The following is a 16,125-nucleotide window of genomic DNA, read 5'->3' on the forward strand; positions in this document are numbered from 1 at the left end:
GCAAGTCGTGTTTTTATGCGCATATACAGCTTTCCAAGATGGCGCGTCACGCGGCAGCCAGTGGCAGTAGCTCTGTCCACTCTTATTTGTTTTTCGTGTTTTACAGTCTTTCTATCTTTTTTTTTATTATTACATTTTAATATTTCGTAATGCATTCCTTTTTACTTTACTTTGTACTTAATACTTTTTACTTTATACTTTTTACTTTAATGTTTTTACAACTTTCTTTGTTCTGTTAGCCTGGCTTCTTTCTGCTACTTCTTTTTTGGAATCATTCAGCCATGCCTACGCTGTCATACACATGGGACTAGCTGTGAACAATACGCAGCAGAAGGAGCAATACCTCAATGCAGCTGGAAATTCGGAGCTGGACAAAAGTGCCGGGAGAAGAAGGGGCGCTTCAGACCAACCATTCCATTATGGGATAAGATGGAAGAGCTGTCGACGCTTACCAGGCCGGAAATGTAGTCGAGGGCTTCCACTCTGCTACTGTTGATTCTTCAGCTCCAGTTTACTGAGGAACTGTGCGGATAAGCTTGGAAGAGTGACTCTACATATTTTCAACCTCGGTCACTGTCTGCAGAAGTTCCCCTTTTTGTGGAAGACTTCCTGTGTGTGGTTCCAGTTTTATCCAACCCTACAACATATTTTCTTGACTCTGTATCCATTTTTGCTACTGCAACCAAGATGGTGGCGCTCAAGTGGCAGCCGGTAGCGGTAGCTCCGTCCACTCTTGCTTGTTTTGTGTTTTTGCTGCTTTTCTGTCTTAATGATTTGATTTAATGTTTCCTAATGATCCCATATACTTTGCTTTGTACTTTGTGTTTTTTGCTTTGTTGTTCTGCGGCCTTTGCGCCTGTATTGTCTAACTTGTAACTATGTGTAACTCCTGTATCTGTAATAAAATCGCGGGCGGCCCGATGGGTTGAGTGGTTAGCGCAGGGGTAGGGAACCTATGGCTCGGGAGCCATATGTGGCTCTTTTGATGGGTGCATATGGCTCTCCGTAACCTGTGAGCTAAAAATATGGAAACCGTAAGTGAGAGTTGATTCCCAAATGCACCAATAGGAGACCTTTTCTACTTTAAAAGTGGTGAAATGAATTTTAAAAATGCACATATTTTCATGTATGTTTACTTTTAAATTCTGTGTATGGCTCTCAAGGCATAATATTTGAAAGTAGGAATTGTTTATGGCTCTCTCTGTCGAAAAGGTTCCCGACCCCTGGGTTAGCGCGTCGTCGGCCTCACAGTGGGAGACCTGGTTCAAATTCAGGTCGGTCCACCTGTGTAGAGTTTGCTTGTTCTCCCCGGGCCTGTGTGGGTTTCCTCCCACATTCCAAAAACATGCATGGTAGGCTGATTGGACACTCCAACTTGCCCCTAGGTATGATTGTGAGCATGAATGGTTGTTTGTCTCCTTGTGCCCTGTGATCGGCCAGCCAACGGTTCAGGGTGTCCCCCGCCTCTGGCCCGAAGTCAGCTGGGATAGGCTCCAGCATCCCCCCACAACCCTAATGAGGATAAAGCGGTTCAGAAAATGAGACATTAAATCGCACAATTAAAAAACACTTCTATCCACAAATTCAATATCATGTGAATCCCCCTGAATGGCAATCCTGTTTGATTACCATATTTGCTCGCATATAAGCCACACCCTGAAAGTTGCCTTTAAATTTTTGAATTTTACAATTTGTCGCGTAGAAGCCGTCCCCTGATTTTCACCTCCATATTCATGGTTTTAATAGGGAGTACAAATGTGTTACTTTGAAGGGAAAATCTTAAGAAAAATCATCACAAGTGGTATTTCTGAGATACTGTATGAATCAAAAGCACATTATTAGGATCAATATCATAAGGAAGTTAAAATGCCTGTCTTTGTAAATGCAAAATATCAAATTATTCAATTTGAAAAAAGAAAAAGGTCTATCTTGATGAGGATCTGATGCTTTCTAACTAGAGAAATCACAATTGCTTTTTAGAAATTTAAAATGTTGTGGCAGCCATATTGCTTTTAATGTCAAAATATCTAAATTCTTTCAATGGTTCATATTACTCCAATAGTTGTCACTTTCGAACAAGAAATAAAACGAAAAAAAATCAAGGTGGCATTTTTTGCGTCTTATGCAAGATACATTTTTTTCATGAATTTCATTCATCGACTTCAACATAATTTTTGTTTAGCGTTTTATCTGTTTATCTTTTCTCTATTTTGAAATAAATTACCGTATTGGCATTCGCTTGCGTCGTGACGGCACACGCATGGGTGCCATTTTGAAGTGACGGAATCATGTCGCGTCATCGTGTCACGGCGCCGTCAAAGTGCAGTTTTTTTGCAAGTCGTGTTTTTATGCGCATATACAGCTTTCCAAGATGGCGCGTCACGCGGCAGCCAGTGGCAGTAGCTCTGTCCACTCTTATTTGTTTTTCGTGTTTTACAGTCTTTCTATCTTTTTTTTTATTATTACATTTTAATATTTCGTAATGCATTCCTTTTTACTTTACTTTGTACTTAATACTTTTTACTTTATACTTTTTACTTTAATGTTTTTACAACTTTCTTTGTTCTGTTAGCCTGGCTTCTTTCTGCTACTTCTTTTTTGGAATCATTCAGCCATGCCTACGCTGTCATACACATGGGACTAGCTGTGAACAATACGCAGCAGAAGGAGCAATACCTCAATGCAGCTGGAAATTCGGAGCTGGACAAAAGTGCCGGGAGAAGAAGGGGCGCTTCAGACCAACCATTCCATTATGGGATAAGATGGAAGAGCTGTCGACGCTTACCAGGCCGGAAATGTAGTCGAGGGCTTCCACTCTGCTACTGTTGATTCTTCAGCTCCAGTTTACTGAGGAACTGTGCGGATAAGCTTGGAAGAGTGACTCTACATATTTTCAACCTCGGTCACTGTCTGCAGAAGTTCCCCTTTTTGTGGAAGACTTCCTGTGTGTGGTTCCAGTTTTATCCAACCCTACAACATATTTTCTTGACTCTGTATCCATTTTTGCTACTGCAACCAAGATGGTGGCGCTCAAGTGGCAGCCGGTAGCGGTAGCTCCGTCCACTCTTGCTTGTTTTGTGTTTTTGCTGCTTTTCTGTCTTAATGATTTGATTTAATGTTTCCTAATGATCCCATATACTTTGCTTTGTACTTTGTGTTTTTTGCTTTGTTGTTCTGCGGCCTTTGCGCCTGTATTGTCTAACTTGTAACTATGTGTAACTCCTGTATCTGCATTCTCACCCTCTTGCTACTGTGGCAATGAAATTTCCCGAATACGGGATGAAAAAGTTATCCAATCCAATCCAAGCCGTACCCTCGATTCAGTCATCATTTTTTGTCCGACAAAAGCGGCTTATGCGAGTAAATACGGTAATACATATTTTTGCCTATATTTTCAGTTCCAGACCTCAAGAGTTCAAGGCCCGGATGGAGAAAAGCCACAAGTCCAAGACCAAAATGCTTGGTTCTTCTAAGCAGGCAGATTTTGTGAGGGCTGTGGAACAGCAGGTTGATTCAAATAAAATAATTAAAACACATTAAAATAATATTTTTTTTTGAAACCACTGCATTGAAACTGAAACATTTGAGAAAGAAGCTCAACGTATTTCTGAACAAAAGAACAATTTTATTGGCAATTTGAATCACTTCCCAATGCAGTAATCCCTCGAATGTCGCCGATAATGTAGATCAGACATGGCCGTGATAATCGAAAAACCGGGAAGTAGGATCACCCCGATTATTTCTACCATACTACATGTTTTTGTGCCATACGAAAATACAAGTACATTGGTACAATTATCAAGAAGTGAACATTAAATATTACAGTTGTAAGCATATGAAATGACATGCGTCAAGCTATTTCTGTACTTACAGTGGGGCAAGCAACTAAGTATTTAGTCAACCACCAATTGTGTTATCCTACTTGAAAATATTAGAGGCCTGTAATTGTCAACATGGTAAACCTCAACCATGAGAGACAGAATGGAAAACCCCCCAGAAAATCACATTGTTTGATTTTTAAAGAATTTATTTGCAAATCATGGTGGAAAATAAGTATTTGTTCAATACCAAAAGTTCATCTCAATACTTTATGTAACCTTTGTTGGCAATAATGCGTGACCCGACGTTTCGTCGAAAGACGTTTGGTCCCCGGACGTTTGGTCGAACGGACGTGTGGTCGAACGGACGTTCGGTCGAACGGACGTTCGACCGAACGGACGTTCGGTCGAACGGACGTTCGGTCGAACGGACGTTCGGTCGAACGGACGTTCGGTCGAACGGACGTTCGGTCGAACGGACGTTCGGTCGAACGGACGTTCGGTCGAACGGACGTTCGGTCGAACGGACGTTCGGTCGAACGGACGTTCGGTCGAACGGACGTTCGGTCGAACGGACGTTCGGTCGAACGGACGTTCGGTCGAACGGACGTTCGGTCGAACGGACGTTCGGTCGAACGGACGTTCGGTCGAACGGACGTTCGGTCGAACGGACGTTCGGTCGAACGGACGTTCGGTCGAACGGACGTTCGGTCGAACGGACGTTCGGTCGAACGGACGTTCGGTCGAACGGACGTTCGGTCGAACGGACGTTCGGTCGAACGGACGTTCGGTCGAACGGACGTTCGGTCGAACGGACGTTCGGTCGAACGGACGTTCGGTCGAACGGACGTTCGGTCGAACGGACGTTCGGTCGAACGGACGTTCGGTCGAACGGACGTTCGGTCGAACGGACGTTCGGTCGAACGGACGTTCGGTCGAACGGACGTTCGGTCGAACGGACGTTCGGTCGAACGGACGTTCGGTCGAACGGACGTTCGGTCGAACGGACGTTCGGTCGAACGGACGTTCGGTCGAACGGACGTTCGGTCGAACGGACGTTCGGTCGAACGGACGTTCGGTCGAACGGACGTTCGGTCGAACGGACGTTCGGTCGAACGGACGTTCGGTCGAACGGACGTTCGGTCGAACGGACGTTCGGTCGAACGGACGTTCGGTCGAACGGACGTTCGGTCGAACGGACGTTCGGTCGAACGGACGTTCGGTCGAACGGACGTTCGGTCGAACGGACGTTCGGTCGAACGGACGTTTGTTCGCTGGGTTCGCTCGCTGTCAAATTATGACAGAGTTTACTGTTGATATTTTGATATTAGATATTTAGATATTAAACTCTCTCATAATTATAATTTTGAGAGCTGGTTTCAACAGTAATAACCCGGCGACCAAACGTCCGTTCTACCAAACGTCCGGTCGACCAAACGTCCGGTCGACCAAACGTCTTTCGACGAAACGTCCGAGTACCGCAATAACGGAGGCCAAACGTTTTCTGTAACTCTTCACAGGCTTTTCACACGGACTTTCAACTCCCTCCACAGATTTTCTATGGGGTTGAGATCTGGAGACTGACTGGCCACTCCAGGACCTGGAAATGCTTCTTACGAAGCCACTCCTTTGTTGTCCTGGCTGTGTGTTTGGGATCATTGTCATGCTGAAAGACCCAGCCACGTCTCATCTTCAATGTCTTTGCTGATGGAAGGAGAATTTCACTCAAAATCTCTCAATACATGGCCCCATTCATTCTTTCCTTTACACAGATCAGTCTTCCTGGTCCCTTTGCAGAAAAACAGCCCCACAGCATGATGTTTCCACCCCCGTGCTTCACAGTGGGTATGGCGTTCTTCGGATGCAATTCAGTATTCTTTCACCTCCAAACACGAGAACCTGTGTTTCTACCAAAAAGTTCTATTTTGGTTTCATCTGACCATAACACATTCTTCCAGTCCTCTTCTGGATTATCCAAATGCTCTCTAGTGAACCGCAGATGGGCCTGGATGTGTACTGGCTTCAGCAGGGGGACACGTCTGGCAGTGCAGGATTTGAGTCCCTGGCGGCGCAATGTGTTACTGATAGTAGCCTTTGTTACTGTGGTCCCAGCTCTCTGTAGGTCATTCACTAGGCCCCCCCGTGTGGTTTTGGGATTTTTGCTCACCGATCTTATCATTTTGACGCCACGGGGTGAGATCTTGCATGGATCCCCAGATCGAGGGAGATTATCAGTGGTATGTATGTCTTCCATTTTCGAATAATTGGTCCCACAGTTGATTTCTTCATACGAAGCGTTTTACCTTTTGCAGATTCAGTCTTCCCAGCCTGGTGCAGGTCTACAAATTTGTCTCTGGTGTCCTTCGACAGCTCTTTGGTCTTGGCTATAGTGGCGTTTGGAGTGTGAGAGACTGAGGTTGTGGACAGGTGTCTTTTATACCGAAAATGAGTGAAAACAGATGCTATTAATACAGGTAACAAGTGGAGACCTTGTTAGGCCTCGTTAGAAGTTCGACCTCTTTGACAGCCAGAAATCTTGCTTGTTTGTAGGTGACCAAATACTTTCCACTCTAATTTGGAAATAAATTCTTTAAAAATCAAACAGTAATTTTCTCTTTTTTTTTCTCCCCACATTCTGTCTCTCATGGTTGAGCTTTACCCATGTTGACAATTACAGGCCTTTCTAATCTTTTCAAGTTGGACAACTTGCACAATTGATGGTTGACTAAATACTTATTTGCCCCACTGTATATTCATATTTCCATCCGTCCTTCTATCCGTCATTGCTTCCCTCCCTCCCTCCTTCCTTCTTTCCTGCTTTCCTTCCATCCTTCCATCGCTTTATCCTCACTAGGGTCGCGGTGGGTGAGGGGGCCCTATCCCAGCTGACTGACGGGCCAGAGGCGGGGGACACACACACTGTATTGGTGGCTGGCCAATCGCAGGGCACGAGGAGACGGACAACCATTCACTCTCACACTCATACCAAGGGGAAATTTTTGTGTGTCCAATCAGCCTTCCATGCATGTCTTTGGAATGTGGGAGGAAACCGGAGTCACCCGGAGAAAACCCCGGCAGGCCCAGGGAGAACATGCAAACTCCACACAGGTGGATAGACCTGTATTTGAACCCAGGACCCCAGAGCTATGAGGCCAACATGCTAACCAATCTCCCACTGTGCCGCTATACCTATTTCATTCATACTGCGTAAAAGTTATTGAAGGTGTAACTAACAATATTTTAATTAAGCAGGTCAGCACAAATGATCTAATCGAAATGTGTCAAAAAGCAGAATATCAGTCAATGTCTCTTATTTATGGTGGTTGTGGCCTTATTCCCTCATGGGTTTCGAAACTGGAAACGCCCATTAGCCGTTTTTCTAGAGAGGTTTTCATTTAAATACAGTGGTACCTCGACAAATGAGTGCTTCGACATACGAGCAATTTGAGATACGAGTAAAGTTTCGGGCAAATATTTATCTTGAGATACGAGACACATTTTAATATATGAGCATACAGCGGACGCGAGAGGCTGCTCATAAGAACATCATGGGCACTGTCTTTCTGGTCGCAACTCCCTCGTGTAATGTCTCTACGAGCACTGGGCGGAGCGTTGCATTTTTTCAGTGTTTTTTTTCCCGTTAGTCATTGCAAATGGCGAGGCGATCGCTAATACAAGAGATATATACTACTTCTCGTTGGCAAGTGGTCGTGCGTTATCCTATTGTGAGGACATTTGATTGTGTGCATCATTTTCGGAATATTTTGAAGGGAATGCAAAAGCAAACAACAATAGGTTGCATCTGAAAGTCAGGGTGGAGGCGGGGCAAATAGAGCCAACCCGGGAGAAGAAAGGTATTAAAATTTAAAACAAAATTAGAATTAAGTTTAGTGTAAAGTTAGATTAAATTTATTTTTGAGTGCATCGTAATCCAAGTTCATTTAAATTTGTTTTTTGTTACGAGCGCGTTGCCGTGCAAAAAGTCCCCCCCTCTCAAAGTCTCTCTCTCTACCCTCCGCGAAAGCCGTCTAATTTTAGTTCTATTAAACACATTTTAGTATACTATTAAAGTTACTATTAGTTATTTGTTACTTGGTTAATAGATGGCGAATTAGAACAAATCAAACATTTTTTCCAATCCAATATCCTGTTTTGGGTGTTTTTTTCAGAGAGTTAGAATGAATTAATTTGTTTTTAGTTCATTTCTATGGGAATCGTTTGTTTGAGTTACGAGAAAATCGACATACGAGCTCAGTCCCGGAACGAATTAAGCTTGTATCTCGAGGTACCACTGCACCGGTGAATCGTAATATAACATAAACAAATTTAAATGAACTTGGATTACGATGCAGACACACTCAAAAATAAATTTAATCTAACCTTACACTAAACTTAATTCTAATTTTGTTTTACATTTTTATACATTTCTCCCGGCCGGTTGGCTCTGTTTGCCCCGCCTCCACACTGACTTTCAGTCAATATTGAGGGTTGTTAAAGTTTGTATTCCCTTCAAAATGTTCCGAAAATGATGCACACAAATGTCCTCACAATAGGATAACTCACGACCACTTGCCAACGAGAAGTAGTCTTGAATTAGCGATCGCTCCGCCAACGAGAGCTAACAGGCTAAGGGGGGGAAAAACACTGAAAAAATGCAACGCTCCGCCCAGTGTTCGCAGAGACATTACAAAGAGGTAGTTGTGACCAGAGAGATTACACGAGAGAGTTGCGGAAGAGAGCTAGAGCCCCTGATGTTCTTATGAGCAGCCAACAAGAAGTAACATATACTGCTCGTAGCGATCGCTCCGCCATTCGCGCTGAGTGACGGAAAAAAAACACTGAAAAAAAATGCAACGCTCCGCTCAGTGCTCGTAGATATCTGTTACACACGAAAGAGATGCGGCAAAAAAGACAGTGCGCTACAATGATAAACAGCCTCTCATGTCTTGGCCACCTGGCTTTCTCGTATCTCGAAATTTTTGCTCAATTTTACTCTTATCTCGAAATGCTCGTATGTCGGGGTGCTCGTATGTCGAGGTACCACTGTACATGAAATGTTTCAACAAAAAATGTAAAAAAATACTTGATATTATTTTTTATTGCTCATGTGAAATGTAGCTGATTTTTTTAAATGTATATAATATTGTATTACATTGATTAAAGGCCCTGGAATTAAATTAGAGCAGTCTTTTTTAATACTGACTAATATAGTGTAAATTGTCCAACGATTCAATATTGTATCGTCGTCATTCACATCTCTAATAGGTTGTAGTTGTTATATTTTGTGTTGTCTTTACAGTTAAAGAAGCAAAATAATTTGGCAGCTGAAAATAAAACATCAAGGTCCATCACTAAAAATAAGGTGGCTTTTCGCTTCTCTTTTTGTCTTTATTATTATTTATTTTTGATGAGGTTGAGCATTGTGTTCTTCAGACACTGGGCTCCATTCTTAATCTGGAGCGGATACAGGACAAGACAGGTGAAGAAATTGCAGAGGTGAGAATCTGGCGTTAATGAGATCATTTTAATTAACTGATTTGTTGTACACCATTAACTACAATTACATGATAAGGTGCCATTACTTCTGGGTTAAAAATAGTAACGTAAATAATATGAACTTGTGTTTAACTATCATTTGTGGTAGTTGCTGCCTTTATTTACTGTACTATTTTGTCATTTAGATCTGGACAAAACATTATGCTACCAAAGATACAATCAGCGCTGTCATTCCAGTGAGTGTAAGCCCTGAGAACATCCACAGGAATCTTAATATCTCATGCTGTTTTTTTAGTTTATATCAGTGGTCATGTACAGTTTACCCCTTTTTGTATGTTGCTTTGAAAAACAATTCAAAATGGACATGTTTATATCATTTTTTTCTGAAACCTCTTTCAGCACAAAAGTAAACATGTTTTATGTATGAACAACATTAGATTAGATAGATAACTTTATTCATCCTGTATTCGCACATGGCCTTCATTACGTCTTCTCAGTTTTTAGTACAAAGCAGCTTGTCCCAAATCTGCTTAATTGCAGGATTTTAAATATGAAAAAAATATTACAGAATGTATAGCACTCAATAGAAGTTACAAAAAAACAGCAAGTCATAACATTAGCTTAAGCCTTCCATACCAAACACTACAGCGCCAAAAGACAAACATAACTTATCCAAAGGAGGTAGAATGACAGTTTTTATTTGTGCATTACTGTCCACTTTTGAATAAATGTACAAAAAATATATTAAACTTGAGCTGGGTAACAGTGCTCTTGTGCGTTGGTCAACATGCGCAGCTTTCAGCAGTATTTTGGCATTTTACTAGGGGTCATGAGTGGAAGTGTAGCCACCTATTGTTTAGTTCCATCAAAATAACATGTGTAAAGATTGTTTCAGACAGATTTTGAATCGATACAACAATAGTACAACATAATATTGCGATATATTGCAGAATCAATTTTTAATAGGTATGTTAATAACCTTAAAAATTAATCAGGTGTTTCTGTTTTCTAGCGACAGACATATGAGATTATTGCTACTCGAGCACAGTCATGTCCCATGGTAAGATCACAGCTTTTCTCTGTTGAATGGATTAATGACACTTCAAATGTAAGCATTAGGCTTGAACAATGTCTCATTTCAAACGTGACATAGCGATGTGCACATGTGCAATACTCGCATCTCAGGACGTGCAATGCTTTTATTATTACAATGTCATTGTACGCGAGACATGTCTGCTCTTTTAATGAGCTATTCAGTCTCTCACTTTGGTGAAAACTTCTCAGCTGGCCCCTCTTCTAAAGTTGCCCCTGCCCATACCCGTGTAAATATACACTCATATAAACATATGTATGTATGTTTGCATGTGTGCGTGTGCGCGTATATGCATATATGCATGTATGCATGCACGCGCTCACACACAAAACAGAAAACAACAGGTAAACTTACCTTGGATATTTTATTCCTTGGATATTTTATTGGGTCAGCTCGGTGTTTTCCTTTATCTCATAATCGCTAATTTTAGTTGTATTTTAGTCCTTTTGTTTTCATGTTCTGTGTTAGCCGCCCTATAACTAAACATGCTGTTTGTTCCTTACCATCTTCGTCTACTGGTCTGGAACTAGCTTTCATGTCGCATCAGCGGTGTTGCGGTGTTCGGGTGATGTAATTGCTTAAATTCATCAATAGTTTGTATTATTATTGTTGATTTTTTTTTTTTGACGTTAATTATATTATAATTTTATCGCCCAGATCTAGTGAAGAGGAAGTGAATGGTGGGGTACGTTCACCTACTGTCTGTGATTAACCTCTCATTTTCCTGTTTTGTTTTCACAGTTCCTGTATGCTTTGCCACAGAATGAGGGTTATGAGTTTTTTGTGGGTCAGTGGTCCAGCAACATGCTCAATTTCACCTCACTCATCAATATTCAGGTGAATAACACAACAGCAATAATGGAATATGTTTGATTGTGAATTAAAATTTAAGTGAAAAGGAGTTGAATGCCAAATAATTCATAAAACGTTAATGAAAAGGATCAAAAGTTCAATTTAATGTTGTTTTGAATTCTTAATTTTGTTTATTAGATATGTGTTCATGTTTGTGTGCTCTCTGTCTCTTGTCTAACGTTAGCTTTCTTTTCCTTGTGCAACCATGCTTCAACACAAATAGATTTTGAATGTTTATTATTAAATTATTCCGTCAGCATTTTCTCATTTTTATGTGTTCCTCACATATTTGCTACAAAATTGGGACGCTTTGATCAATTTCAAAGAGTTTACAGTTAAATCTTGTTACAATGCCACCTCGTTACTAGGCCACTCTCGCTATTATGCCACTTAAGCTCGGTCCCGACAAAATTCAATACAAAATAAATTGACCATGCCACCCCCTAATCTCGCTACTACGTCAATATTGTGTGTTGTACTTTCGAATTCATTTATTTTTCAAATTTAGCCCCCAATGTCAGCTCAGAAACGCAAGACAACCGACTTTAATCAATCACTGCAGGACACGATGGAGATAATCGATGCTTCAGAGAAGGAGTCGAATCAGTCCAAGATAGCCAGGGAGATAAGCAAGAAATGGGGCATCGACGTTAAGAGAACCAATCGAATCAATCAAAGCTGGAGTTCCATCAAAGTGCAGTTGACGCAGGCTCCAAGACCCAAAAGCTCGATGAGGGGGTGCTCATGGCTGAAGTAAGCAAGAGGACAGAATCTGCCTGTCAGCAGCGATCTCACCAAGGTGAAGGCGATGAAACTGGAGACAGTGAGATGCTCAAGATCCACCGAAAGAAGATGCGCCAGCGACAATTTTTGAAAGCTTTGGACTGAGCTGATGGATAACATGAGAATATATATATATATATATATATATATATATATATATATATAAATATATATATAAATATATATATATATATATATATATATATAAATATATATATATATATATATATATAAATATATATATATATATATATATATATATATATATATATATATATATATATATATATATATATATATATATATATATATATATATATTTTTTTTTCTTTTTACAATAAAACCGTTTTTAAAACCCTCGTTACTAAGCCACTTTTGCTCGGTCCCGACAGGTGGCATAGTAATGAGATTTGACTGTAATTGGTATTTTTGTGAAGACCGTGGAACGAATTAGAGAATTTACATATAAAGTACTGCTCTACTTAGTTCCGGAACCAATTAATTTCGTAAGTAGAGGTACGACTGTATTAAAAAAAAGCTTTATTCTTATCTACGACCTATAAGTAGATCAAGGGATATCAATTTTTGTCTGCGTTTGTGTTTTTGTGACTGTGAATTTTTGTGACAGACTCAAGGAGAGAAGGCCCCAAGTCAACTGATTCTTTTCTACTATCCAGATTTGAAGGAGTGCAAGGGCATCGTGCTTATGACAGCAGAGTTGGACTCCAAGTTCTTAGTAAGTGCTGTACATAAATCTTAATGTTCACTTTTAATTTTCGATAAAATAGAAAAGGGTGGTCCCTCTTAGGGCTGATTTTGCCTAAAAGGAAAATCTTGATTATTAACAAAGTAACACATAACTAGTGGTTTAATAGTAATAAAATGTGTTTAATCTAACTAAAATTGGGCAGATTTCGCCGACGGGAGACAGATGTTTGGGGGGGGGTCGTTTTTTTTCCACGACAACGCACTCGTAAACGGAACAAACAAATTTAAATTAACTTTGATTAATATATACAGACACTCAAACATACGTTTAATGTAACTTTACACAAAACTGAATTCTCATTTTGTTGTAATCTTTTGTCACCTTCGTTTTCCGGGTTGGCGGTTTGCCACGCCTCCACCCTTACGTTCGCCATCGATGGGCTGTTTGCTGTTGTACTACGTATTCCCTTCAAAATATTCCGAAAATGATTCACACAAATGTCCTCACAATAGGATCACCCACGACCACTTGCCAACGAGAAATAGTCTTGTAGTACATTTTAGCGATCGCTCCGCTGCTCATAAAGACCGGCTCGCAACTCCCTCGTTGAAATGGCTCTGTATGCAACCGCTTTGAACGGCGCTTATGAGAGAGAGTTGCGACCAGAAATATTACAAAGAGGGAATTGCGAGCCAGTGCCGCTGATGTTCTTAGGAGCAGCGGACGAGAAGTAATACAATACTCCTCGTATTAGATAATAAAAATAACAGGAAATGCAACAGCTCAGCTTACCCACGTATTGATTGTGGGTAATGAAGTTTCATTCTGAGAAAGAGTGCCAATGCCTATCGGCGTTGTGTGCACGAGTATACTTCATTACCCAGAAAGCCCTCTTTTTGCCCGCGCATGCGCGTTGTGCGTTTCCTGGTCGATGCGTAGGAGGAGAATGAATTAATCGTTCAGTGCTCGTAGATATTGTTATACACGAAAGATATGCAAAAAAGCTTGGTCGCATCACGAAATTCTAATCGTATGACGGGCGAATTATTCGATCGAAATTTCCGTCGTAAGACGAGAATATTGTATGACGAGCGGTCGTGTGACGAGGTACCACTGTACGAGCTTAATGCGTTCCAGGATTGAGCTCTTATGTCGATGTAGTCGTATCTCAAATCAACGTTTCCCATAGAAATGAACTAAATACAACTTAATTTGTTCAAACACTGAAAAAACACCCAAAAACAGGATATTGGAATGGGAAAACATTTTATTTGTTCTAATTCGCCATCTATTAACAGAATAACAAATAACTAGTGGTTATGATGTCTAATAGTACCAAAATTAGACGAGTTTCGCAGATGGGAGAGAGAGAGAAGAGAGACTTTTTGCACGGCAATGCTCGTAACATATAAACAAATTTAAATGAACTTGGATTACGTTACAGACACCCTCAAAAATAAGTTTAATCTAACACTACACTAAACTTAATTCTAATTTTGTTTTAAAAAAGGTTAAAAAAACCCTTTCTTCTCTCGGGTTGGCTCTATTTGCCCCGGCTCCACCCTGAGTTTCAGCAGGTTTTTAAAAGGAACCTTTCGAGTGTTGTTTGCTTTTGTCTTCCCTTAAAATATTCCGAAAATGATGCACATAAATGCTCTCACAATAGGAAAATGCACGACCACTTGCCCGGGAACTAGTACTCCTCTCCTATTGGCGAGCAAGCTCCGCCATTATGCACTGACTAACGGGGGGAAAAAACACTGAAAAAATGCAACGCTCCCCCCAGTGCTCGTAGAGACATTTACACGAGGCAGTTGCGGGGAGAAAGACAGTGCCCATGATGTTATTATGGGCAGCCTCTCGCGTCCGCTGTATGCTCGTATATCAAAATGTGTCTCGTATCTCAAGATAAATATTTGGTCGAAATTGCTCGTATGTCCGGGCACGTGTATGTCAAGGTATTACTGTAATGACAAATAAATAATTTTATTTAAAGAATTTAAATTTATTTATTTTCTTTGAACTCAAAGTGCCAGTGAATTTAAATCTATTACTATACACAGAATAAAAAGATCTTATTTATGCAACCAACTTCAGCTCTATTCCTAATAAAACCAATAAAGAAAGAGGAGAGCGCATATAACATTTGAAAGAAAATCAAAGATGAGAAATGGTAGTGAAGCGTCTCTTATATTAAAATGTGCATTTTGCCCTTTTTCTGCTCATGACTGCATGATCATCCTCAGTTCCTCAGTGGAGGTCTTTTTTTGGCCAGATGTGTCCTTAAAGGGTATCGTGTACCTCTGCATGTCCGCTCATCAGTTGACCTTTCTAACTGGAAACTTTGTAGTAACGCCCTGGGCATAGGAATAGGAATTTGCCATTTGATACCAGCTAGAGGGTGGCCTGGTGGAACGAATGGTTAGCGCGTCGGCCTCACACCTCTGGAGTCCTGGGTTCAAATTGAGCTCACGTCCACCTGTGTGGAGTTTGCATGTTGTCTTTTGTCTATAATCCTTATAAAGCATGATTTATGGGTGTGTGAGTGTGTGTGTATGTTAAGATTCTACTCTTGTCCAAACCCTGCATCGTAGAGAGTTGAAATTTTTTATGGTGGCCAGAAACGGCTGTCGGATCCTAAAAGACGAGTGATTGAATCTCTTCACCTTCTCTAAGTGTGTAAACTCAATCTTTTATTTGTTAAAGCTGAAAGCAGAGTTAATGCATGATCGTTGTTTTTACATGATGTGCCTTAAACACACCGCGTGGCTGATTGGACGAACGCAAGACGCCTTTACACGTCATTTACCAACGTCAATTTCGGAAGAATTTCCGCCAGCGAGTTTCTAGGTGCTACCCGAAACACTTTTTTTTCTGTCGTGACGGAGTTATAAAACATCCACACATCCATAAATCATGCTTTATCTCTTCTATAATCCTTACAAAGCGCGATATGTGGATGGATGTGTGTGTGCACCTGTAAACCACACTGGAGTGCTTCCGCTTAGTCATTTCCGTTTGAAGTTTGTTGCATGAACAACGCAACAGCACCGCTATTGAGTTTTTATTTTCGTCATATTTTCACTTTGGTTTACAATGTTTTACCAAAAATAACTCCCAAACATTGCTTAAATAGGTAAAATTCGTCAGCCTTTGTTGGAATAATGATTAATACCCTTAAATCATTATTAGTAATATTTAATTAAAATTGGAAGACATCTTTCACATATCTGGTTACAACTTGCAAGGAGCCACACTCATAACGCGCCTTCGTTCCGGAGCATTTCTGACGTGCAGTCTCCTCTTCTCTGTATTTAGTCGCACATAACTGAAAACATTTCAATGTAATCTGATTCAAAACAATTGCCATTATT

The 16,125-nt window shown here is 40.7% G+C and overlaps 1 protein-coding gene across 6 annotated transcripts in view; it reads left to right on the forward strand.

Moving 5' to 3' along the window:
* atpaf1 (ATP synthase mitochondrial F1 complex assembly factor 1) overlaps positions 1–16,125 on the forward strand; it is a 30,645-nt gene that overhangs the window by 5,309 nt on the left and 9,211 nt on the right. The window contains exons 1-8 of one of the 6 annotated variants that reach the window (XM_077594635.1): positions 5,504–6,055; positions 6,131–6,926; positions 9,118–9,180; positions 9,252–9,314; positions 9,500–9,550; positions 10,327–10,374; positions 11,149–11,244; positions 12,671–12,778. In XM_077594635.1, coding sequence (XP_077450761.1) covers positions 6,840–6,926; positions 9,118–9,180; positions 9,252–9,314; positions 9,500–9,550; positions 10,327–10,374; positions 11,149–11,244; positions 12,671–12,778 — 516 coding nt within the window. In that variant the 5' untranslated portion in view covers positions 5,504–6,055; positions 6,131–6,839. Of the gene's footprint in view, positions 1–3,398; positions 3,508–5,503; positions 6,056–6,130; positions 6,927–9,117; positions 9,181–9,230; positions 9,315–9,499; positions 9,551–10,326; positions 10,375–11,148; positions 11,245–11,821; positions 12,169–12,670; positions 12,779–16,125 lie in introns of those variants that run through there. The other 5 variants (XM_077594634.1, XM_077594630.1, XM_077594632.1 and 2 more) reach the window with 5 other exon arrangements.

Source organism: Stigmatopora argus, chromosome 24, assembly GCF_051989625.1.
Source record: "Stigmatopora argus isolate UIUO_Sarg chromosome 24, RoL_Sarg_1.0, whole genome shotgun sequence".
In the NCBI taxonomy this organism is placed as follows: Eukaryota; Metazoa; Chordata; class Actinopteri; order Syngnathiformes; family Syngnathidae; genus Stigmatopora; species Stigmatopora argus.